Raw genomic sequence first — 26,095 nt, forward strand, 5'->3', positions numbered from 1 at the left:
GTGGAACAGCTTATCTTTTTTAAAAAAAAAAGACATAATAAACCTAGATTAACTACTTTTTTATAAGAAAGATAGATTTTTTAGATTACAAAAATTATAGTTTATGGTTCATCCAATAGAGATGAAATGATAGAATAATGGGTGGTCAAAAAATAAAAAATAGCAGCAGACACTTTTTAGATATATAGAAATTATTACCTAAAGAATTCTTTTTATTATTACAAAAAGTATAGTCATTGTAAGTTAAAGTTTATGTACCAAATATCATTTATTAGTTTTAAAATTTAAGATGCACATATAAAATAAAAATAAAATAAAATAAAATATTATCCTAGAATTATATGAGTACTTTAAAAATGTGAATAAAATTATTTTTAAAAATAATATTCAAAATCTTAAAAATTGATTCCTTGATGAGAATCAGAGAAAATAACTAATGAGATTAAAAAGTTTGCAAAATTTATTGACGAAAGCATTAATAGGGGGCTGATTCAACCAATCGGCTCTCACCCCTCTTTATTATTATTTTTACGCTTTTAAGTTTATTTCTTTATTTTTCTTATTTTTTTATTTACTCTTCGTGCCTTTCAAAAAGAAAACTTGTAAATAACGGAGTCCTTAATAAGAGAATTAAAATTTTTAGCGTTTAGAAAGAGAGTCATAGCTCTTATTCTCGGTAACCTGAAGTTTTGGGGTGGTGGTCACCGTCCATTGCCTCCAACCAACGTTCACAAGCAGCAGCAGCAGCATCCACCCTTTCAGCCTTCAATTTCCACTTCCAATGCCGCTAAATCCTTCCTCGACAGCAATTATAGTTCCAGGCAAGGACTATGCTACAGTGCAACTCTCAAGTACAAGGTTAGGTACTTAGATATCCCTTATTCCTTTTTACATAACATAAACAAGATTAAAATCCCACATAGAGAATAATATGGTTAAATATAAAATTCTACAATCTGCTCTGTAGATCAAGCTTTTGCAGGAAAGCTGACAAAGCATTATTCACCTGGGCCTCTTGCATTGCTAGGAGGAATGGCGGAACTCGCTAATCAACCGCAAGTGGAACAGATTTCACCTGCCAATGTGAAAATAATAGGATTATGATTATTATAGCTTCCTTTGATTAGAATAAGCATAATAGACAGATGAATGCAACGGTGAGTGTCAAGCATACCAGCTCCCGAAACTTCAAGATGTAGAACATCTCCAGATATCGCCTTGTCTCGCGCCTCTCAAGCTTGGAGACAAACTTCCAGAATCCATAAACCCCAGCAAGTGTCATTAGCCTCTCTGAATAAATTTCCCATGTGTACCTACAAGTTTTCAATAGGGAGAAACTTTTAAATCTAGATGAAGTTCAGCCAAAAATTAATTCAACAAAAGAACAAGAAAAAACCTCTCGTAAATTCGCTGCAGCCCTGCTTTTGAAATTTCATCCCAGTAACCAGATTCCTTATTGCAACGTTCAAAAAACTCTATCATGAGAGTTGTAGCCTGCTGTGGGTGATACGGGTCAATATGAAAACCAGAAATTCCATGTTCAATAATCTCTGCAGGACCACCATGGGATGTTGCAAATGTTGGAAGACCACAAGTCATTGCTTCCACAACAGTTAGTCCAAATGCTTCATAAAAAGCAGGCTGTAGGAAAGACGGTGAAGTCAGACAAATTACAAGGTGTACGAGAAAAAACAAGAGCAGCAGATACTGCTAGGTTATACTTGAACAAATATGCCTCTGGTATCAGCAATGTAGCGATAGAGTTCCCCATTACGTGCCCTGTTAGTCTGGGAGGAAATCCAACGGAACTGTCCATCCAAACCATACTTCTTGATGAGTTCGTGCATCTTCTCGATCTCTTTAATCTCTTCTCTGTCACTGGATCTCTTCACATCATTGTAGCCACCAATCACAACAAGGTTGGCAAGCTCTCTTAGTTTACTGCTCTTACCAAACAATTCAACAAGACCAGTTAAGTTCTTCACCCGGTCCAGCCTAGCCATGGAGAATATGATGGGTTTTGATCGATCATCCAATCTACCACTGCAATCAAATCCAGCACGTACTGCTATAAGTGAGCTTCTCATATAAATTTAAATCACAGCACACATTTTCAATGAGCTTCTAACTTCTTGCTAATTTACACTTGCAAGATCAAGAAAAAAAAACTTTGCAAAGAAGAATTTCAGACAAGAAACTAGTGCAGAATATTGCCATGGAGGTTGGTTGTCATTAGCTGGGATGCGAGAAAAAAATCATGGAACCAATATAACGTAATTTAATGAGTGACATCAATACTCTTTTAAGTTATGCTGAAAAGTTAAAAAAAAAAAAAGTTATGCTGAAAAGTTGTATGCGATTTAAACACAATAGGTAGAATTAGAACGTAGATCTGCTTAGGGTCTAAACATCAGTTTAAAAATCACAGTTATGTAAATGTTGGTTCCATCAATAGGAGAGTTTGAATACTCTGGTTCCATCAATAGGATAGTTCGAATACTCTACCAAAAAGTAAGTTGAGATTTCAGAATTTTGACTTTTGTTGAAATTGAAATGAACCAGAACTACTATAGAAACAGATGGGCAAGGAGTGTCTAAAGCACAACTGACGGTGAAAATCTAAACTATTGATTAAAATTGCAAGCATAAACACGCCTGACCTTTTCATAGAACTAGACAATGTAGCACTTGATCAGGTTTCCATCATAGCGTCAAATGTCTCACAAATAATCAATATGGATTACCAATAGTGAGGAAGATATCATAAGCAAAGGAAGAATATTCAAAAAAGATTGACACTTTCAATCTACAAGAAGAAAAACTTGGGGTAAATATGATAATATTTATTCACATGCCTAATTTCTGCAATTTTCCAGCAGCACCACTGGTTACAACGATATAGAGCTAAGCAATGCGAACACACAGCTTAATCCAAAGAGAAGCCTGCCCAAATGAAACAGGGGAAATGATAACTCTCTTGCAAGGTATTATGACAACCCCAAAAAACCAAAACCCCAGCAACTTTGAAAGTCTTCATGCTTTCTCCTTCAATCGCATCATTGTGTTAAAATGAACTAAATATTAGGATGAAAACATATGCACATTCACAGAATAGAATGCACAACTGTCAATTATTATGCCTGTTCTGCTGCATTCACAGATATAGAAAATAAGAAATGTATGCTATTCCAACAAAGCACAAGCGGAAATCACTGTTTTCTGGTCATCGGTTAATCCAAACAGAGATGTCTGGTCAAGGCCGAATTCACAAAGGATGCAAAACTATGCAGTAAAAAGAAAAGAATGTATAATTGACAAGAATTAAAAATATATATATTGAAGATTGTATTCCAACATATTTATACAAACCTGAAAGAACTTCTAATAGGAAACATACAAAATTAAAGAATAATAATTATAAAATAACAATAATAATCAACAAATTGATGAGTAGGCAATAAAAAGCCGAAAAATTAATGACGTGGTAATGGAAGAAGAAAGAAAGATGGCAGAAGTCTGGGTCAGTGTGGCTTCCTGCTGACGAAAATTAATCAGTTGTTTCACAATCCCCATCAAGCAAATGAATGGATGAAGCTAGTATGCTAATTTCTAAAAGAGTACCCTAATAATCCTTCTGTAAGAATGTCAGCAAGATGATCAATTGTGGTTATAAATACAGCATATAGATTACACCAGTGGCAAACTTTTGCTTTATAAAATATCTATCAATAATATTTTATATGTTCAAGTTGTATGAGATTATGTTCAATATGACCTCCAATCAAATTTAGAATGCCATAATTTGAATGTGTGTATGCTTCAAGAGTAAAATCCTCTCCCCTTCAAATAGAATTTATTTGCTCGATATTCCTTCCAAATATTAAAAATTCTATATCTTGCCAAAAGATGTGATTCTTTAGAATTGTACATGAACTCACTTACCTCACCAATAGCATAGTAAATGTCCGGTTAAATATGCAAGGTTGTGAAAATCGGACCGGACATCGAACCAGGAGAGGCTCACGGTTTGACCGGTCGAATCGGGGTCGAACCGCGACCGGTCGAACCGGTTGACATAATAAATAATAATATTATTAAAATTTAATAAAAATTCACATGATATAATATAAATATATGAGCATTTAATAATATTTATAAAATTTAAAAACATATATATAATAAAAATTTATAAACATAAATATTATTTAAGAATAAAATATTTATATACTTATAAAAATAATATTTAATATATATATAAGTTTATAATATACATACATATATTATAGTGCTATTAATCATCATATTTAATAAAAAAATTTTAAAAAGTTATAAGAATTTAACAAACTAAAATATATTATTTATATTTTAATTAAAACAAAATTTAATTTTTTTTATAGAACTGGACGGTTCTTGCCAACCCGGACCAGTTCAGTGGTTCACCGATTGAACCGCCGATACAATCCGGTTCGATCCAGTTCAATGCGAAGCCGATTTTGAAAGTTGGATCAGACAGGCCACCCGACCGGTTCACGGTTGAACTGGCCGGCCCGATCCAGTTTTAAAAACATTGCAAATATGCAGTAAGTACAAAAGACCTCCCACCAACCTCTAGTTAGAGGTTTTTCTATTATTCAATATTCTGGAGCATATCTAAATTTATAATTAAATTCTATGGAACTTTTAATAGGTTTCCAATCCAACCTACCGATTTCTTTCAATGGGTTGCTAACTTGTTATCTATTTTCATTGTGATATAAAGATTTCTAGTCAAAAATGCATAGCTAAATTGTCAAGGTGGTAATTCAGCATACCAAATAATTTGATGTCAAATTCTAGGGCCAAACTTTCTTTAAATTAGCCATCTTTTCAAGACACTGCTTCTCATAATAATGTTGTTAGCACAAACTAATAGTATGGAGACTTTTCCTAAATCCATATATTTCAAAAATAATATATGATTTGTTTGAATTTGTTTGTATTCCAGGTTTAGCTTACCTTGACTAAACTTCTGAAACTCAACCTTAGATTGCTTTAACCCATACATCACCTATTTTAACTTACATACTTAATGTTGTCTAGTAAGAATATACATCGGCTTGAAGTCAACCTTATAGTCTAAAGATTTTCTTACGAGTAGATCTAAAATCAAATACATGGAGTATAATTTTAATAATAATAGATCTTGTGTAGGGATTGTGATTTAGGGAAATCAAATCATTAAAAAGAATGCACATTTTAAATATATTGGGTCTATTGTTCAAAGTGATGGTGAAATAGATGGGGATATTATTAGTAGAATTCAAATTGGATGGTTCAAGTGGAGGAATGCATCGAGCCTATTGTGTGATAGAAAAATTCCCCTCAAACTTTAGGGAAAGTTCTATAAGTTGGTGAAGCAGGACTAAATATGCTTTGGATGAATGCGATAAGAACTTGCACGATTTTGAAAGGAACAAAGAACAATTAAGACTATTAGCTATTTAAACGAACATAGAAAACATAAGAGGGATCACTAAGTTAAGGCAAAACCACATGCTAAGCGCTTGAATTATCAAAACACTATAGAATTCCAATAACATGCGAATTAAGTAGTTATTTAACAAAATCCCCAATTTAACAATGAGATAAGCAACATAGAAAGTACACTCAAATCCTACGTTTACTAAGCAGAGGCAAAAGGTGAAGCATGGCTCCTTGTGACTTGATCACCATCTATAAGATTAGTGGATTAGGAAATTAAATGAAAAGGGGAAGAAGTTCACCCTTGAGATGGTCTGAAAACAATTAGCCACTGGACATTGGCAAGTTGCTCATTAATGGCCTCCGAAAGCGTGAAAATGATGCGGTCCACGTACTCTTCAATGGAACGATCAACTTCCGGGTTGAAATCGAAGGTGGAGTGTTGGATGTTGACGTTGCCTTGTTCGTCGTAAGTGAATCCATAGCTCCGGATCGGCCATTCATTGGCGTTGAAAGAATAATGTGTAGACGAAGATCAACGTGCTCCCTTGAAGACTCCACTAGAGAGAAAGAAGTTTCTCTCAAAAGTTGAAGTGGAGGAGGGGATGGATGTTTGGTACAGATTTGGTGGAGCGAAACCAATTCAAATTGATCCCCTTGATTAAAGTAATCAAGGAAGGGGAGGAGAGAGAGGGGCCAGCGGCAAGGGAGAGGAGAAGGGCTTTAGTTTAATTCCAAAAGGAGAGATTCTCCTTTGGAAAGAAATTAAATAGGTGGGGACTAAAGGATTTCGGCCAAGGGAGGTGGAGGGGAAATAGGTATTGTTTCCAAGAGAGAGCTTAGTGGGTTTTGGAAATAAATCCCAAGGGGATTCAATATGGGTGTCGGCGGCTTCAATGGGCTAGGAGGGGATTGAGGGGAGATATTTGGGTTTCTTATTTTAGATTTAGGGATTAGGAAAGATTTAATTAAATCCAATCGAATTTGAAATTCAAATAGGATTTAATTTAGTAAATTTCCTAAAATAGATTCTCTAATTTAGGAAAGAATTTTCAAATTCAAATTATTTTGAAATTTGAAATTAGGCTTTCCTAAACTAAGAGTGATCAATTAAGGAAGGTATTCAAGAGGGGATTTGAGTTGTGGAGGGAAGAGGAGGAAGGTAGGGCCAGCGACTAGGTTGAGCCTTGTGGGGATTTCGGTGGGGTGAAGGTGGTGAGAGAGGTGGCTTGAGTGAAGTGGGGAAGAGGGCGGGGTTTTGAGGTGGTGATTGTGGGATTGGGTTTAGCCGACGGTGGGGTATGAAGGAGGCTGGCGGTGGGGGTTTGGAGGGGAAACCATGGGTGGTAAGGAAGAGGGGAAAGTTGAAATACAAAAACTAACCACGAGCCCATACTCTTCCAAGGCTGGTGGATGATGTGATTCTGATGAGGACATCGCTCAGAGATTCAGACACGTGTACCGGCGACGCAATCGTAGATCGACGGCTATGATTCAGCGTCTTTACTTTTGATGCTTTATGTTTTATTATTGTTGTATGCATGATGTTTTATTTAGTTTTTGTTGTTTTCCGCTTTTACCCTTATGGGGAGTATCTTGTCATTGTAGCCCAGACGACAAGTTTGTACTTTTCTTTTCATGTTGTGAGACCTATATATAGTGGCCCTATGTGTTGTAAAAGGATGATGAATGATTTATAAAATTTTATTTGTTTCTTCTTCTTATTGTGTGAGCACTGGAGAGAAGGGAGAGAGCTCAAGGTAAGCAAGTGCAAGGCCTACCAGTCGTTGGAAGAGTCCTCGCCTCGTGGTTTTCAACTTAACTTCTTCTTTCTCCCTTTTCCTCACCTCCACCCGCCGACCTCCTTAGCTTCCCCCCCCCCTCAACCGGCCATCTCCACCACCAAGCTCATCACATAACTCCACCTCCCCAAGCCCACCGTCAACATACCCCCACCAACCCACCCCTTTCCCCCCATTGGCTCCACCACCCATCTTCGTCCAAGCCCAAATCCACCGCCGGCCACCTTTTTTTTTTTGTTCCATGAATGAGGAGTTAATACCTCATTATTACTTACCTACATAACTTGAATGATTTGGGAAATTATTTTAACCATTTGAAATTCAAATTTTGAATTTCAAATAGTTTCCTAAATTAGAAAGCTATATTAGGAAAGTTTTGAATCTCATTCAATTTAATTTTAAAATTAAATTGGATGGAATTATTCTTCTCCTAAATTAAAGAGACCAATTAGGAAGTTGATTTAAATCCCCCCCATAAAACCTCTCTCCCTCTCTCTCCATGCCGCCGGCCCCATGCTTGGGCCCCTCCCCATTAATCCTAAATCAATGCCTTAATTACAATTAATTTGAAATCAAATTTCAAATTAGTTTCCCTCCAAATTTACTAAAATCCTGAAATTAATTTCAAGTTTGAAATAAAACCTCTCCCCCTCTATCGGATCTAACTTAATTCTCCCACCCAAGCCGCCCCCTCTTCTCCACCTTCGACCGCCCATTCTCTTTGTGTTCTCTCCTCATCATACCTATGGTGCATGGCCGATCCTGAGGTCGATCAGGGTTTTTCTTACAACGACCGAGGGGAAATCGACATCATCCTCTCCCCTTTCTACGAGCCTGACTGGGAATATGACGAAACAGTGGAAAGATATGTCAAGCGCATCCTCTATTGCTTAGCAGAGACGATCGATCTCCAAAAGCCTAAGATGCCTTGGCTTCTCGTTGGGAGATCTACCCCTTCTCCGTCTGTGGCTACGTCTCCATCAACAAAGACCTTCGATACCATCTTCCTAGTGGCAGTTTCTCTCATCGTATGCTTCATCTTCAACCGCTAAGCCTAAGAGTGATTAAGTGAGTAGGAACTCTAAATGACCATGTCTTGATGTTATGTTGTGGATTCTTGCTTACTTGATATTAGTACTACTATTTAATTTTTGTTGTTATTGCAATTGTCTTGCTAACCTCTTGTAACGGCTTACCATTATCTAATCTTCCAACAAAAAGTTCTAAGAATATAACTTGATAGAAGCATGAGTGACTAATTAGCAATCTGCAAATTCAATCTTTATTGTTACAATTCCAAAGCAACTCTTCACATGTTTGTCTTACATCATATTTGGTATCAGAGCATGGTAGACATACATGTCGTATGCTAGAAAAACATCCTAGGGTCTAGCCAAGCATTACACCTTAAATTTTGCATGTATATCATCGCATAGATAATTTTATTCACTGTTTTCATTGCTGTCCCTGTATTTCCTGCACGCATTTAGTGGAGTTTAAGTCATTCTAGCTAGTGTCTTAGTGCTGCCATTAAACCCACAACTCTTCTAAGTGCTTAGGATAACTGCACCATTAGTGTAAGATGTTATCCTCGCTGTTCCAACAACATTTAGACACTATTTAGTGAACCTAAAGTCATGTTTAGATGATGTCCTCACCCTAGTGGTATCCCTATAACATTTAGACGATCTAGACCACTGTTTAGTTTGCTATCCTGATTTTTCATGCTGCTGTTGGTACCTTTTTGGTTAACAAATCGTTGTGATTAGCTGCTTTCCTTGACCTAGGAACCTTCCCTAGTGTCCCCTAGCACCCAACCATGGAACCGGAACACATTCAAGCAACCTTAGACCTAATTGTGAGACAACTTGGAACGGTTACACAACAAATTAGGAACATTCAAACGGATTTAGCTGAATTTAGACGCCAAACGGGTGAGAGACTTGACAACATTGAGAGAATAGGAAACCCAGCGATCTACACCCCTTCTATACCCCACTCTCCTTATGGCGAAGATAACCGAACTGATTACGGACCTCCTAGAGATCATTACCGACCCAATCAAGAACCGGTAGGACGTGACACTCCTTGGAGAGATAACGATACCCAACTGCTACGATTCAACGTATTTACTTTTGACGCTTTATGTTCTATTCTTGTTGTATGCATGATGTTTTATTTAGTTTTTGTTGTTTTCCGTTTTTACCCTTATGGTGAGTATCTTGTCATTGTAGCCCGGATGACAAGTTTGTACTTTTATTCTCATGTTGTAAGGCCTATATATAGTGGCCCTATGTGTTGTAAAGGGATGATGAATGATTTATAAAATTTTCTTTGTTTCTTCTTCTTCTTGTGTGAGCACTAGAGAGAAGGGGAGAGAGCTCAATGTGAGCAAGTGCAAGGCCCACAAGTCGTTGGAAGAGTCCTCGACTCGTGGTTTTCAATTTATCTTCTTCTTTCCCCCTTTTTCCTCACCTTTTAAAATTAAATTGGATGGAATTATTCTTCTCCTAAATTAAAGAGACCAATTAGGAAGTTGATTTAAATTCCCCCCACAAAACCTCTCTCCCTCTCTCCCCATTAATCCTCAATCAATGCCTTAATTAAGAATTTAACTTGATAGAAGCATGAGTTACTAATTAGCAATGTGCAAATTCAATCTTTATTGTTACAATTCCAAAGCAACTCTTCGCATGTTTGTCTTACATCAGATTCCCTCTCAAAGGATTTTCTCTCCCAAGCACTCTCGAGCTCTCACAAAGAATTCAAACACTGGAAAAATTCATTAAGCATGAAAAGATAGCATAAGAGCTATATATAGCCTCATACAAAGGACTCGAAAATAAAAGACGACCATGCCCTTTGGGCTTACACATAACCTCCCTTAAGGGGTAAAAACGAAAAAAATAACAAAACAAATACAACATAAAATAATAAAAGACAAATACAAAATACGACTCAAAAATACATTGACTCAATCGTGGCCGTAGATCGAAGACCACGTCTCTAATAGACCTTCCAAGCTCCAATATCCCCATCAGTTGGTGATGAGATTTGCAATGTTTTATAGTACAGAATATAGGAAGTTAAGTGTTTCAGGGATGAGGATGCTCAAGTGGATGAGTGGTTATATACTTAAGAGGACAGAGTGCGGAACAATTATATATGTGAAAAGGTTGGAGTTGTCCCAATGGCAGAGAACATTATAGAGAGTTATCTTAGATGGCTTGGTCACATAAAACGTCGACCTTCTGATGACCTAGTTAGGAGAGCAGATATTAGACATGGCCTATGTTAAGAAATGTAGAGGTAGACTTCAAAAGACTTGCTTAGAAAGTATTAAAATTGACAATTTTTTTATTAGATTAATAGGACACAATGAAAAACAAAGATCATATAGCCAACCCCATATAGTGGGATAAAAACTTGATATTGTTGTTGTTATTATATATTTATTGTTTTGTTTTTAAGCCAAATTCTGGTGGGACCTCTATATATACTTCCTCCTCTAGCTCACCATATAAGAAGGTATTATTTGCATCAAATTATTCTAGGTAATCCTTATACCTTACCTCTATATACCTCTATATATACTTCCTCCTCTAGCTCACCATATAAGAAGGTATTATTTGCATCAAATTATTCTAGGTAATCCTTATACCTTACCGAATAATGATATTGACCAACCTACTGAATTACTGATGATGATGATGATGATGATGACGACGACGACGATATATATACTACATCAAATAACTGAATACACATCTTTCGAAAACTTTATTCATAAAGCATAGCTTACAAATATCAATATCATGAAAATTCCACATACATCATCCTATGTGGAGAATTAGAAAATAAGAATTGTTAGAAAGTAAATGAGAGAATAGATGTATGCCTTAACAAAAATGAAATTGGGTGATTACTGAGTTACCTAAAGAAAAAGGACAATGGGTGTGAGTGGGCTTCTACATTAAAATATAAAACGGATGAAAATCTAGAAGGTATAAAGCCATGCAATTAGTAAAAGACTATACTCAATCTTATGAAGTTGACAATCAAGAAACATTTGCTCATTTTGCAAAAATGAACACATTTCATATCATGATCTCCTCAACTACTAAATCTTAGATGCTACATACAATAATATGATGTAAAGAATGCCTTTCTGAGAGGTAACATAAACGAAGCTTTTATAAATTCCCCATCAAGATTCAACTACTCCCTTTAGTAAAATAGGACAACAACAACAACAAGCATTTATCAAGGTTTAAAATTGCGTAACTGCGCCTCGAGGCGGTTTTCGTCCGTGAGGCGAGGCGTAAGCCTCGAGGCGGTCTGAGGTGTAAGCCTCACGAACACAGAATTGCGTAAATGAAAAATTAAGGATTTTAGCAGGAAAATAATAGCAATATTGGAAAATAAAAAAGTAGATGCAATAAAATTATGTCCCAAAGTACAAAATCAAAAAATATCAGTTTAACAAAACTCCCAAAATACAAAAAACATATAAAATGAAATCATATCCCATCACTAAATGGGTCTTCAAGTGAATCTTCTTCTCTAATTGTAACTATGAATGCCATGTCATCTTCATCTTCAACATGACACACTTTTCTCTTCCCTGTTCATTAAAAGAAAAGATTATTAGCATATTAATTGGATGAACCACTCATTATCAGGCAGACTGACAGAGAACATATACCTTTACTTGCAGAGCTAGTAGATGTGTGTGGTGTGGTACTAGTGGATGTACCCGTTTGATCTGCTTCGCCCCTCAATACATCCACATTTAGATCTTCTACCTGTAAGTCTGATAATGACAAATCTGCCTCATCATCTATGAACCACTCATTATCAGACGACACATCATCACACACCAACGGGTCCTCATCATCTTTCAACCCCTTATTCCTCAACCTCCTATCTCTTAACCTCTTGTTGTGCATTATGTATACGAGGGAGTTCATTCTGAGTGTAGATAGTCGATTTCTTCTCTTTGTTTGCACTTGACTATATGTACTCCAATTTCGCTCACACCCAGAAGAAGAACAAGTGAGGCCCAACACTCTCACAGCAAAACTCTGTAGCTCAGGGGTGGAATCACCAAATTGGATCCACCATTCAACTGTTTTCAAGAAAAAAATATAATCAAAATTCAGAACTGAATAAAGTGTATTGCATTTACCAAATTAATTATACCTGGAGACCGTTTAGAAATGGTAGTTTTTGCTGCATTCAAACCAAAAAAACCCTCTTTATTCCGGAACAGAACAAGCTGTAAATCTGCAAGCTCCCTATCTGCCTGCTCCGGTATTAATCTTTCCATACAGTGATATAGACCAAGCTTAACCTCCGGATTTGAAGATTTTTTCTCTGAATATTGAAATTGAGGGTTAAGATAATATGCAGCTGCGCAAGGTGTCCAATAGAGGTGTGTCCTCTTCTCCATCAACATCTGACCAGCTGCTTTGTATGCACTGGCATTATCAGTCACTACCTGGACAACCAACTGCTCTCCAATCTCCTCAATAACTCCATCAAGTAAATTGAAAATGAATGTAGCATTCTTCACCTCATCAGAAGCTTCAACAGATCTTAAGAACACTGTACCATAGGGATTGTTGACAAGGATGTTTATCAAACTCCTACTCTTCATGTCAGACCATCCATCTGACATTATAGTCACACCTGTCTCAATCCATGTCCTTTTAATCTCATCAATGGTTCGCTCGGTGTTCTGCAACTCCTCTTTTAAAATCCAAGTGCGCAACTCATACATAGAAGGTGCTTTCAACCCTCTTCCATACAATCCTACAGACCGCATCATACTGAAGTAGGCAGGCGATGTAGCAACATTAAATGGTATTGCATTTTCAAAAAAGAACCTCCCAATGTCCATGCAAACCTGTCGCCGACCCTCTCTAGTACCAGCTGCAGGCATCATCTCTGCTTCTCCTCTATCTGCTCCTGCAGTAGTCATGTATTGATCCATAGGACCCCGTGCACCTCTATTATGTATAGTGGAGGAAGAGCCCTTTCCACTCTCGCTCCCAAAATAGGCACCTTGGTCGACCCTTTCATCAAATTGCTGCTGTTGTAAGTGTTTGACAGTGGTAGTTTTCTTCATGTAAGCACTTATTTCTTCCTTCACATTGTCCGGCACTTTTGCACAAGGTGCTACGTTCTTGTGAGAGCATGATAAGTGCTCCTTCATGCGGGTTACTCCGCCCTTCACAACTTTCTCACAAAAGTTGCACTTTAAATAGACATAGCTCTTCTCGCCGCCGCCAATGTCAACTTGTACACTATACTTCCAAGAAGGGTCCCTCCGCAATGACGAAGACCCCTTTTCCTTGCCTCTTACCATGATCCCTAATGAAAGAATCGAAAATCACACAAAAAATTTCCAAAAATCTAAAACCCTAAAATTTCTTTCACTTCAAAAATCTAACCAAAAAGTAAAAAAAAAAAACCTAAAATCCTTTGTGGACTTCTCCTACAAGGCGGCCGGACACTTCAACTTCGCCGGAGAGAGGCGGCGCCGGCGGGAGAGGCGGCGGGAAGGTTGGCCGAGCGGACGGGGGGCTCTGGATTTCGCGACCTGGAGCAAACGCGCGGAAAATATCGGGTTGAATCCTGAGCCGATCGGGTGTGGGGGAAAGGGAGGAAAAATTTTAAGTAGGTGGGCCCTTTGGCTGAGGCGTACGCCTCTCTCAAAATTGCGCAATTGCGCAACAGAGGCGCGCCTCAGCCTACGTGAGGCGTACGCCTCACCACAGCCCGCAATTGCGCACGCCTTGAGGCGTTTTTTGCAAGAATTGCGCAGAGGCGCGCCTCAAGGCGCGTATCTTATTGCGCAATTTTAAACAGTGGCATTTATCCCACTATGCGGTTGGCTACATGAATCTTTTTTTCTCCGTTGTGTCCTGTTAAGAGTCAAATTCTCTTCTAAATCTAATAAAGAAAGATCATTTCTGATATTTTCTAACCAAGTCTTTTTAAATATACCTCTACCTTTCTTAACATAAGTCAAATCTAATATATCTACTTTCCTAACCAGGTCATCGGAAGGCCGTTGTTTTATGTGACCAAACCATCTAAGGCGACTCTCTCTAATCTTATCTTCCACTGGAGCTACTCCAACCTTTTCATGTATATACTCATGTCATATTTTGTCTTTAAGAGTAAAGTTACTCATCCACCTAAGCATCCTCATCTCTGCAACACTTAATATTATGTCTCTTTAATGGACAACATTCTGCACCATAAAACATTGCAGGTATCACTGCCATCTTATGGAATTTTTCCCTTCAGTTTGAGAGGGACTTTTCTATCACATAACAAGCCCGATGCATTCCTCCACTTCAACCATCCAACTTGGATTCTACTAATAATATCCTCATCTATTTCACCATCAATCTGAACAATAGACCCAATATATCTAAAACATGTGCTCTTATTAATGACTTGATCGCTCAATGTCACAATCCCCCCACTAGATCCACCATTACTAAAATTGCACTCCAAATATTCAGGTTGACCTCGATAAATCAAGTTTACCTTCAACTCCCTCTTTAGTCTTATCAACAAGAAGAATATCATCAACAAAAAGCATACATCAGGATATAACCTCTTGCAAATGTCTAGTGAGAACATCCATACGAAAGCAAAAAGAGACGGGCTTAAGGATGATCCTTGATGTAATACAACTGAAATAGGAAAATATTTGGTCAAACCACCTTGTGTTTGAACACAAGTAACAACTCCTAGATACATATCTTTAATGACTTGAATATAAGTAGATTTTATGTCATGATTATTCAACAAGTTTTGCGTTGGCTATTACCTACCTAACGCAACCCTCCACTTTTCTCATACAAGACTTAAGATCTGACAACAATAGTGTTCCTTTAGTAAAATATGCAATGCAAACTAAAAAAGGCACTATATTGGTTGGGCAAGATTTGAAAATTTCATAAAAGCTGTGTGGAAAATGGCATATATAAAGTCAAGGAGACCACATATTCTTATAAAATAATCTACTGAGAGAAGAATGCCAAATCTTACAAACTATATTATATAACTATTATCGATGATGATAATGAATAAAAAGTCACTCAAGAAAAAAGTCAATATAGAATTAGGATCAATGAACTCGTCATTCTTAAATACTTCGTTGGTATATAAACAGCTCAATAAAAAAAATATCTTAAAATAGAAATATGTCATGGACCTATTAAGGGAAACAAATATAATAAAGCACAAACCATATGAAAATCCAATAGAACAAGGCTATAAATTGTACACTAATAAAGATGGAAAAAGTTGACAAAGGATGATATGAAAAGGCAAGTCTAAAAACTATCAACCTATACCTTTGCATTTAAAACATGTTCACAGGTCAATTCATACAAAAAATCAAAAGAGTCTAACATTCATGCAACCTACAAAGTATTTAGGTATTTAAAATTCAATCTTAACAAAGGGGTTCTCTAAAAATGAATAAACTCTAAATTTTAAACTAGAAGCCTATATTGATGTGAATTATGCAAAATCACTAATGGATAAAAGATCAACTTCAGAATCTTGCCCACCACTCGAAGGAAATCTTGTAATATAGAGAAAAAAACAACCTGTAATCTTAAGATCATGTGCATAATATGAGTTTTGAGCAAGGTTCAAGGAATCGATGAACTACTATGGTTGAAAATCATACTTGAAGATCTAAAGAATAAATGAGGGCCTATAGGACTATACTATGATAATAAGTTTGCAATTAACATTACCTACAATCCAGTACAACGTGATCAAACTAAACACGTGAAGGTAGATAGACGCTTCTTAAAAGAAAAACTAGAAAGTTGATTGAATAACATCCTGATCTTCCAACAAGAATTCAACTCACTAACATATTCAACAAAGCCTTTCGCATTCAACTTTCAAAAATATTACAAAAAGCATTATGAGAAAAGTGGAAATAATGGATCTCTACCAACTAGTTTGAGGGGAATCGTTGAAGAAAATAACTCAAAAATGGATACCTAAAGGCAAACGAAGGAGACACTAAATTGCCAAAGGCGTAAAAGGAAAATTCATGTCTCAGATTACCCATCACATGGGCCAACATACTCAAAAAAAGGGAGTAATGTGCCATGGATTGCCTAAGTTGGTGCTACGGGTGTAAGTGAGCCGAGCTGGCTCTGTTGACCTCATTTTTGTATGAGGTCTCTAATAGACTCTAAAATCAATTCAAATTCAAATCAATCCAAACTCAAGTCAATCCAAATCCCAGTGAATTTCACACCCAGATCTTAGGTCCTAAGGCACAGTCCTAAAGACCTTTTCCAGTGAATTTTCAAACACTTCAAAACCCTATCAAAAGGACTCTGATTCGGGTTCTGTCAGTTTCATACTGATGGGGTATGTCTCTAGTATCAACCCTCCAAATTTGAGCTCATTCTGAAATCTCTAACCCCAGAAACTAAATCCAAATCCAAAGGCTGTAAAACCTTCAAATATTTACAGCCTATGCCACTAGACCTGTCATCCAGTGGATCCTGACCCTGGAGCCTTCACCAAAGCCTGCAATCACTTCTAGATCATCAATCCTGATATGTTGATCAATAAACTGTATTTTTTTGGACTCACTTCTGCCCCCAGTGGACCTGAGGTCAAAATGACTAAAATGCCCCTAAGGGGTGTAAATGGTCATTTTGAACCAAATGAACTCCAAACTCAATTCAACCACCTCTAGCAAGTTTCAAATGACATTTCAAACCTGTTAGACCCAGTTCCAAACTCTAGGTCAACCTGGTTGACCAAGTCAACAGGATTGACCTAAGAGACCCTTTAAGGGTTCAAATAGGTGATTTGATCCAAATGACTTATTCGAACCCTGAAAACACATCCATCAGACCCCAAATACAATTTCAAACCTGTCCAGCTCAGACCCACACCCTGGTTGACTCAGTCAACCTAGGTTGACCCACATTCCCTTAAGGTTCTTAATGGATCATTTTGACCCATTTAGCCTATTCTATCCATATCAAAGCCTTGAATACTTTCTAATCCATGGTGTTAATGTGCCTTAAACTATCATCAGCTAAATCTAAATCAAGTTGACCAAGTCAACTTAACAAATTTGGTCAAATCCACTCTAAATTTCCATACAAAACTCAAGTCCCAATTCCTTCACTTGGCCTTTATTCTAAATCAATCTAATTAAGCTGTTGAGGCCATTTCGCTGCCACCTCAGCAGTCAACATGGTCAGTTGACTAGTCAACACTTAGTCAACAAACCTTTAAATGGCCAAACCTATGAGCTTGAATCAATCTACTCCATCTTAATCTCCCTCAAGACCTTCAATCAACTAATTAAATCTCTTGGCATGCCATGTCACCTGATTGGACCTGTCGACTGGTCAAACCAGTCAACAAATGGTCAAATGAGCTTCTAAATGATTAAAACCCTTAATCAAATTTATTAAATTCAAATCCCACTTAATCTCAGCTGTCAAGGCATCTTCTGGAACATTCTTGGGTTAATTCCAACCCTTGGATCATGATCAAATGACCAAAAACACTTACTGATGTAGGCAAGGGGGGTCAAATCAAATCCTAATATTTGATTTTTTACTCCTCTAGCTCATTAATGTCTAGTAAAAAAATTAGCTCATTATGAGCTGATTTTTAGTTCATTTATTGAACTAAAAATTAGCTCATTATTTCTTAAAATGATTTTTCTTCTTTCCCTTTTTTTCTTCTCATTGCCTTGTCCCTTCCCCTTCCTCTTTTCTTCTTGTCTCTTGGAAATCCGTGGCCTACACTTAATTTGGCTGAATTCAATGCATTGGAGAACCGTGGCTTGCTTTTAAATTGGGGGCTGAATTCTATGCTTTGAATTCATAGGGATGTTAATGATGTTAATACAGCCGGCTGATATTTCCATGCCTTGGCCTATTTCCGAAACATTAGTCTCCTTGGTTCCATGAACTAGCCCTTTGATTCCTATTCTGATTTTAAATGAGGCTGATTTCCGAAATGGGAAGCTTTTCCCGTTACTGTGCTACTTTGAAATTTCCGCCTGTTTGCTGGTGCCTTGGTTCCGTGAGCTGCTGGGTTGTTTTTCCGAAAAAGGCTTTTGGAAATCCTATGGAAAATAATGCTTGGGATGATGTGTGCATTCATAAAGGTGGCTTTTGGCATTCCTCTACTTTGTCTATATATAGTAGATGTTATATGAGAAAGAAGAATGAGATATGATGTGAGTTATTTTTGGAGATAAAACCTGCGGGTTTGTTGTTTGGAAAAGCTTCGAGCTTTGTCCATTCCCTCTTCCACCTCCTTCGAAAATCCTGCGGGCTCTTTCCAACCTTCGTCTCGACTTCTAATCTCTTTCTTCTATCCGCAAGTGCCACTCCATCAGTATCCTTCTTCTCTATGTGAAGCAACTATAGGGTGTCTTGTTTGAGTCATTTGTAAGTTTCAAAGTTGTAAGTTTCGTCAAGTAAGTGTTTATGTTTGTAAGTTTCTTTATATAATATAAAAAGTATCTTTTGAGTATTTTTATGTCTTTATTTTGTTCTTAGAAAGAGTTTGTTTTTTGTAATAAAAAATTTGGGTATTTTTGATTGCATCAATTGTTTTTTGTGATCAAAAATTTGGGTCCCTCTCCCAAATAATTGATTGCATCACTTACATATGCTCACATAAGGCCAAAGACACCTTTACATGTCATGTGTCCTTGTTGTCCTTTGATTCCTCTGCTCCTAACAACCTGATCCAGGTGTCCAGCATCCCAGCATCCTACCTGAGGCATCTCAGCCATCCAAGTGAACTCCAGCAGTTGGAATGGGGTATAGGGGACGGATTCATTGATTCTAAGGGCTCTCTCTTCCCAATCCATCTCCAGAGCTTTTTGGCATTTCGTTTTGAAATCCTAGAGCTTCCTCCATCTTTCCCTGACCTTTTCCGATCGATTGGACACTGCCGGCGGCGGGAAGAAGGACCGAACCTAGCTCCGTCCAAACCATCCTTACTCCGTGTAGAAGCTTCCTTCGAGCTTAAAGCCTGAAGAAGATCAACACGCGGACAGTCTAAAAGTTCAACCGTGTTTGAAACAACCCAATCCATCCATTATACAGTGGTAAATCCTAAACCCTAGATTCTTATCTAGGTTTCTAAATAGGCATTCATATAGGATGTTTGAAAGCATGAAAACCATTCCCCACTCTTTTTCTCAGTGACTGTCGCCTGGAACTCATTCCTCATGCCATTTAATCCACTTTTTGAGAAGTTTAAATAAAAAATTAGGTTTAGGGTTTACGGTGTCTGGACGGGGAAGACGAAATCAGGGCCGTTGTTTCGATCAGTTTGATTCCAACAGCCAAGATTTAACAGTTCGTTTCGCTCGGCTCGGTCCGTGCGAAACATGAGAATGAACCGGTTTTCCAGTTTCAATCTGGTCCGTCCGTTTCAAAACGCGGGACTGGCATTGATCGTCCAATCATTTTAGATCGGGATCGACCACGGCTTCGATCATAGTCGTTGGATCAAGCCGCGATTGATCCGAGGGCTATTAAGCTTTGCTGACTCATTAAAGTGAGCGGGCCCGCTTTGACCGCCGCCGTTTGCGTGGACCCACTGCCCGCCGCCACGTGTAAATCTGAGATTATGGTTTTGTTTTAATTAGATTTAGTATATAAAACTTTGAAAAATCATTAAAAATAAAATACTGAACCAATTTTTCTCCACACTGATTTGACATTAATCAATTTCAAAACAACTAGTAGATCAAGGATCATTTCTTTTTATTTTAACAAAACTTAAATAAGTCTAATAAAACTCCTAAAATTCTAAAATCAATCTTAATCAATTCTAACCAGTCTAAGATCAAACATACAATCATGTAAAACCAAAACAAAAATTCAAATCTCACTGATTTTATTAAATCTATAACTAACCTTTAATTAAGCCATTAAAACTGCTAAAAAAATGTAATAAATCAAATTTAAATCTAAAAAAATACAAACAATACCTCCAATTGACCAGAATTCAACCCTTAACCAATGAAAATTAAAACCAAATTGATTGGACAGCAGATTAAAGTTTAATTTAATTTTAAGTAAAATTCAATATTTAATTGAATTAATTAATTAATTATTATTAAAAAAAATTCCAATAAATTCTCAAACACTTGGGAATCTCTCCTTAGGTTAATCCTGACCTTTGGAGCTGATTTCAAGAAGTTTGGGATCCATTTGGAATAAAATCATAAAAAGGGCCTTAATTAAATAATTTTCAATAATTCATTAAATACCCAAAACTTTGAAAATCCATAACTAATTTAATAAAAATCCAAATCAATCAAACTAAGTTGCATTCAACTCATAATAAGGCCTAATATTTATTAAAAATGTAAAAATTCCAGAAAATCATTAAATCTGAAAAGTCAACAAAATGGTCAACTATAGGTCAAAACCAGTTCAAAACTTCAAACCTTCATAACTAAATCCAGAAAAATCCAATTTCAGTGTACTCACCTTCTAACTGATCGTCTTAAGGTCTAATATTTTAATAAAATGCTAACTTTACAGAAAACACCTTTAATTAAAAAGTCAACTTTCAACCCCTTAATTAAATGATTAAAATATTCCAATAATTCCTAAAAATTCAAAAATTGCTCTAAAACTCTAAAAATGCTTAACCAACTCCTAAAATCAGCAATCAAATTTCTTTTGAATAAAATTCATTAACTTTTAACTCTTAACCAAATTAAGCTACTTAATTATACCGGGTAGCACTGGATAACCCAGACCTACGAGGCTATTAGCTTAGTCCCAAGGAAGGTGAAATAAACTTCACGGCCTCGGTGTGAAACAAAGGTGGTATTCAATCAACAATTAAAAATCAAATCTCTAAGTCAATCTCAAATCAATAATAATCCAATAAACCTCCAATTCTTAATAATTTTTTAATTCAATTAATTAAAATCTATTAATTATTCAATTAAATTCTATATTCCTTTAACTTAAATTAATTAGATAATTTGATTGATTAAGATTTATCTTAATCAATCAAATTTGATAATTGATTTAGATTAAACGAATTCGGGTCTTCTATGCCTAAACTTTGATTCCTTTTGGAGGACTTTGGGCATTTTGACTTTTAAAGGCCCTTAAAACACTTAAATAACAAAGAGATCTCTTATGTGTTGTGCATGATTCCTTTCAGGAGGGCACTAACACATTTGGATTTGGAGATCTTCAAACAACTATAATAACCTAGAGGGCACCTATGTGTGATTGCTTACTTTTCTGTACTGCATAAGCATGCATATCTACTTTTCTGTCTGTACACCAGAGCGCGGAGTAAATAAAGTAAGGGCCGTGTACTTTACTTTTCTGTCTTTACTTTCCTGCATTTATAACTGTACACAACGCACTCATAACATGCATCATTATATAACTGCTCTATTTTCTGTCCTTTTTATTACTGCAACAGTAGAATGTTCTTAGGATTTGATGTACTGACATAAATGAAAATGTAAAGCTTTATTTTTCTAGAATTATTGTATATAGATTGAGTATGTACAGCGTCTGGAGTCTGCAAAAGAATTAAAAATAACTGCTTATATACATACAAATGGGGCTCAAAAAAGTAATATCCTCTATCAGGAGGATGTTCCTTTTTGGAATTCCATAGAAGACCCGGAGCCTCCAGACCATAAGCAGTTGTATTTAATTCTAATTTCTTATAGGCTTAGAATCCAGGATTGTTGTCGATGGGACCTGGCCACCTTTACTTTATTGCAAATTCTGGAATGTAACCGATAAATTCAATATTAATAAAATCAGCTCTTTCATATATAACTGTTTCATACATCATTCGCATACGAGTAGATTTTTGATTTTTTTTGTAAACATATTCCTTTGCATTTGTTTTAGACTCTTTAGTAATTCCTTGATTCCTAGGATAGAGCTATCTTAACTCTTGCATCATCGGCGAATTGTTGTGATTAGGATTGTTAGCTGACAGCCCACTCTAGGCAGGTGGTAAGTCCATATTGCATACACTCTTCTCTGCACATTCAATCTTTCTAATCAATTCTAATTCTTCTAAATTCAGTATTAGAGTCTATAATCTAAAGCCTGATAATGGAAATTTAACTATGCCCAAATATTTAATTAAAGATACATATATAATTTTGGAAACTATTTAGTCTTCATTTAAATCGAGAGTATTCTCTTAGGAGATGTAATTAACTACAGGCCCCTGTAGGGAGTCTAGATCCCAGAATAATCTAAACCCTGCCTTAGTTCTTTTCTGAGGTAGGGAAAAGATCTGTGTGCGTAGATTAAGTCTTATTCGTGTTTAGGAGTTATTTCTACAATTAATAATAGATAGATAGTTGATTTGTTTTCACAAACAAATCAAATGTCTTCTATGTTTAATTGTAGAAATAAGTTTACAATTCATTAATCTAATTGGGTCAATTAGGGAATGTACTCATCATCCCTTCAGGATGATTTGAATATTCCTTATATTACACCTGATTAGCAGAATGAATTGTACCCCTCTTCCTTTCAAACCAATAGAAGAATATTAGACTGCCCCTTGGGACGGTATAATATTCGACTATGTGGATTTAATCGGAAGAAAATATTCTGAACATAAATAAAATAAATCATGTGAGAGAATAAAACTACATTTTAAAGAAAACCCTATTTCATTTAAATTTTGTTTAAATTCATTCCCTTAATCAAGAAATAGGTAGATATCTGGCTTGCTTTCACGAGCAAGTTAAATGTCGTCTATATACTTGATTGTGGGAATAAATTAACGATTCATTAGACTAAATAGGTAAATAGGGAATGTATTGATTATCCTCTAGGATAATTCATATATTCTTTATCATGTACCTAATTAGAAGAATGAATCGTCGTTTTCTTTCTTTAAAATCCATAGACGAATATTAGTTTGCCTTTCGAAGCGGTCTAATATTTGACTATACGGATTCAATTGAAAGAGAATATTCAAAATAAATAAAATAGACTATTTTTAAATTTTTAAATAAATAAAAATATATATAGCTTATTTTTAATGAAATAGATTCTTCTTTCTCTCCTCCCCTCTCTTATATATGAATAAATATATTTTAAAATTAAAATAATAATATATTAAACTTTTGAAAATAAATAATGATATTTTCAATATTAAAAATAAAAGAGAATTTTATATACCTATTAAATCTAAATTAAATATTATATTATATATTTATATTTTAAAATAAAGTTAGAGATATATTTTATTTTCTCACGGGCTCGAGCTCGCGAGTTGAGCTTATCGAGCCACGAGCTCGAGCTCTAGCTCAAACTCTAGAAATGAGCCCGAGTTCGAGCTTGATGAAGTTCGGCTCGCGAGCCCGCAAGCCGTCTCAAAATTATTAAATTTAAATATTTTTATAAAAGTTAATAATAATAAATTTCAAAATCTCGCCGATTATTCTCTCTCTCTCTCTCTCTCCCTCCGCTGATAGGCTATTGTAATAAATGCTAATGAGCTAACACTCAAAAAAACTGCTCACATTTCAATACCCTCTCTCTCTCTCCTATGACAGCCATTGTAATAGATGCTAACATCCTAAAAACTGCTCACATCTCAAAACCCTCTCTCTCTCTCCATCTTCCTCTAGCTGAATTAATTTTTGGAGCGGCTAGAACTGGTTTTCTGTAGAACGAGTCGAGCTCGAGCTCAGTATTTGAGCTCGACTCGAGTTCAAGCTCGAGCTCGGTATTTGACAGATGAGCTCGACTCGAACACACCCTGACTCGAGCTCCACTCGACTCGTTTGCACCCGTAGTTGGTGCTAACAATTTTAACATGAAATAATGGAGAAAGATTTTAAATGATTATGATTACTAATTTATAAATTTGTAATGTAATGTAATGCAAGGAGTTATATTTATAAATAACCCTCGGATGAATGATATAACACATAAGCTTTTGTCATTCCCCACTTTTCTACAACTTGTACACTCCCTAACAAAGCATTCACATCTACAATCTAAATGCTTTGCATACGTAAAATTTTAAACATAGGAGATATACTTTTGAGTAAGATAGATCATGAACAAAATATAAGAGTAAGAAGACAACTATGGGAGAGAGAGAATAAGAACAATGGACCAAGAGGCATAAGCCTTGCCCTATTCTTCCTATATTTAATTAGCAAAAAGTTTATCAGGAGCGATCTTGTCATCTAGTGTCAAAATTCCTCTCATAGCTTTCTTAATGGTGGCTAAGATCCATAAAATGGTAAAATGTCCTCTTGCATCCACAATTTGTGCGTGCGTATCCATACATCTGATACTTTGATTCTCATTTAACATCACCTTATATTAAATTATCATCACCCATTCCTTAAATCAAATTAAAACACCAGCCTCACATCTCGACAACCTAAGACAAGGCACTCGCGTAGGCAAACCTTGGTAATGGCGATCACTATGGCCTATCATTGCCTCACCTAAGCGTCTAAGCAACCACTTAGCTCATTTTTAACATCGGTAAGTCATTGAGATGTACAAGGATAAAGTTTCCATGCAATTCAAGGCAAGTTTCAATTTGTGCAAGTACAAGGCGATCCAAAGAAGACTAACTAATCCTCAAAAATGTCAAAATCAGACAGCTAAATGTCGGGTGAACCCACTTTGTATTATTTTTTTGTTCTAAATCTAGGGTTTATTTTATCATGAGATAATTTGTACACAAGTAATAATGCTTTTGAGAACAAAGCGATAAAACTTCTTTCATTATAGCAAGCAATGCACTCATCTTCTAGACTTCTACAGTAGTATTTAGTTGGGGGTGGAGTAGAGAAACGCCATTACTTGGATTCTCATCGTGACAATTATCTTACAAGGTCAGCTTCGTCGATTCAGAATGTTGAGGTCCACAAGAGAGCGCCTTGGCATTGATATTCTGGATGGAATTCTCCAGGATCTTGTTCATGAAATTCAACTGGTCCAAAGATCAATGAAACTTCACAGCTTGCATAGCTAGATAGGAAAACTGTGTCCGCTAGAGGTCCCGAACCTCAAAAATTTCCTTATTGAAAGTTGAAACAAACGGTGAAGAGACTTATTCTCATCTTGTCTTAGACGAAGTATGATATTTGCATTAAGAAAAAAAATAGGCAAAAAGGTGATAACAAGATTCCTATAGTGAGTAAATGCTTTCATGGGATATTTGAGTAAACCCACCTCAGGGTGGTGCGCGTTATGGTACTTAGTGTCACCCTACAAAGAATGGCATCCAAGATGCTTTGATGGGTCATTGTGGCCTTGAACATTGCAACAAGATCAATGTATCAATATTGCTTATAAATTTCTCCAATAAACGTACTTTGAATTTTGGGGGCGAAGAAAACAAAAACTGCCCTTCATGTTGTTTTCCTCGGGAGGGCTAGGTGATCTCTATCTGCTCTTCAATGCGGTAATCAATAACACAATAAGATAATGAGAAAGAACAACAAAATGTAATAAAACAGTATACCTCAATAGTTTCCTTTAAAATTTTCTCAGAGTATGAGGCTGAGATAGATCATTGGATAAAAAAGAGGGGGCTGCGTCCAAGTTTGGTGTTCATGTGTGAGCGGAAAGTGGTTGTACAACCCACCAATATGAACAAAGATCAAGAGAGTAACTTGAAAGTAAATATATCATTAAGGTTCAAGAGATTTAGGAATATGGAAATTTAGTAGGTGCATAAAATCATTACAGAGTGGATACACAAGAAGATATTTTTGGAAATTCATGTGAATTGTTAAA

At 36.2% G+C, this 26,095-nt stretch overlaps 2 protein-coding genes across 2 annotated transcripts in view; both read right to left on the reverse strand.

The window, feature by feature from the left end:
* Positions 1-600: 600 nt before the first annotated feature.
* Positions 601-26,095, reverse strand: part of LOC110103989 (sucrose synthase 4) — a 44,259-nt gene continuing 18,764 nt past the window's right edge. The window contains exons 12-15 of the mRNA XM_020832908.2: positions 1,722-2,043; positions 1,397-1,641; positions 1,175-1,313; positions 601-1,075 (exon numbers count right to left, since the gene is read on the reverse strand). Of these exons, the coding sequence (XP_020688567.1) occupies positions 1,046-1,075; positions 1,175-1,313; positions 1,397-1,641; positions 1,722-2,043 (736 nt within the window). The 3' untranslated portion in view covers positions 601-1,045. The remainder of the gene's footprint in view (positions 1,076-1,174; positions 1,314-1,396; positions 1,642-1,721; positions 2,044-26,095) is intronic.
* LOC114581193 lies at positions 11,772-12,672 on the reverse strand. The gene is made up of 2 exons (XM_028700809.1): positions 12,465-12,672; positions 11,772-12,390 (listed from the first exon to the last, which is right to left on the reverse strand). The coding sequence occupies exons 1-2, from the start codon at positions 12,589-12,591 to the stop codon at positions 11,918-11,920; spliced, it is 600 nt and encodes a 199-aa protein (XP_028556642.1). The 5' UTR covers positions 12,592-12,672; the 3' UTR covers positions 11,772-11,917.

The sequence above is a fragment of the Dendrobium catenatum genome, unplaced genomic scaffold (genome assembly GCF_001605985.2).
Source record: "Dendrobium catenatum unplaced genomic scaffold, ASM160598v2 fragScaff_scaffold_142, whole genome shotgun sequence".
In the NCBI taxonomy this organism is placed as follows: Eukaryota; Viridiplantae; Streptophyta; class Magnoliopsida; order Asparagales; family Orchidaceae; genus Dendrobium; species Dendrobium catenatum.

Bases quoted from the DNA above. Each gene is read 5' to 3' on its own strand.
- LOC114581193 (XM_028700809.1), bottom strand. From the start codon at position 12,591: ATGGAAAGATTAATACCGGAGCAGGCAGATAGGGAGCTTGCAGATTTA. The intron at 12,391-12,464 runs GTATAATTAATT...TCTTGAAAACAG, and splicing joins CATTTCTAAACGGTCTCCAG to TTGAATGGTGGATCCAATTT.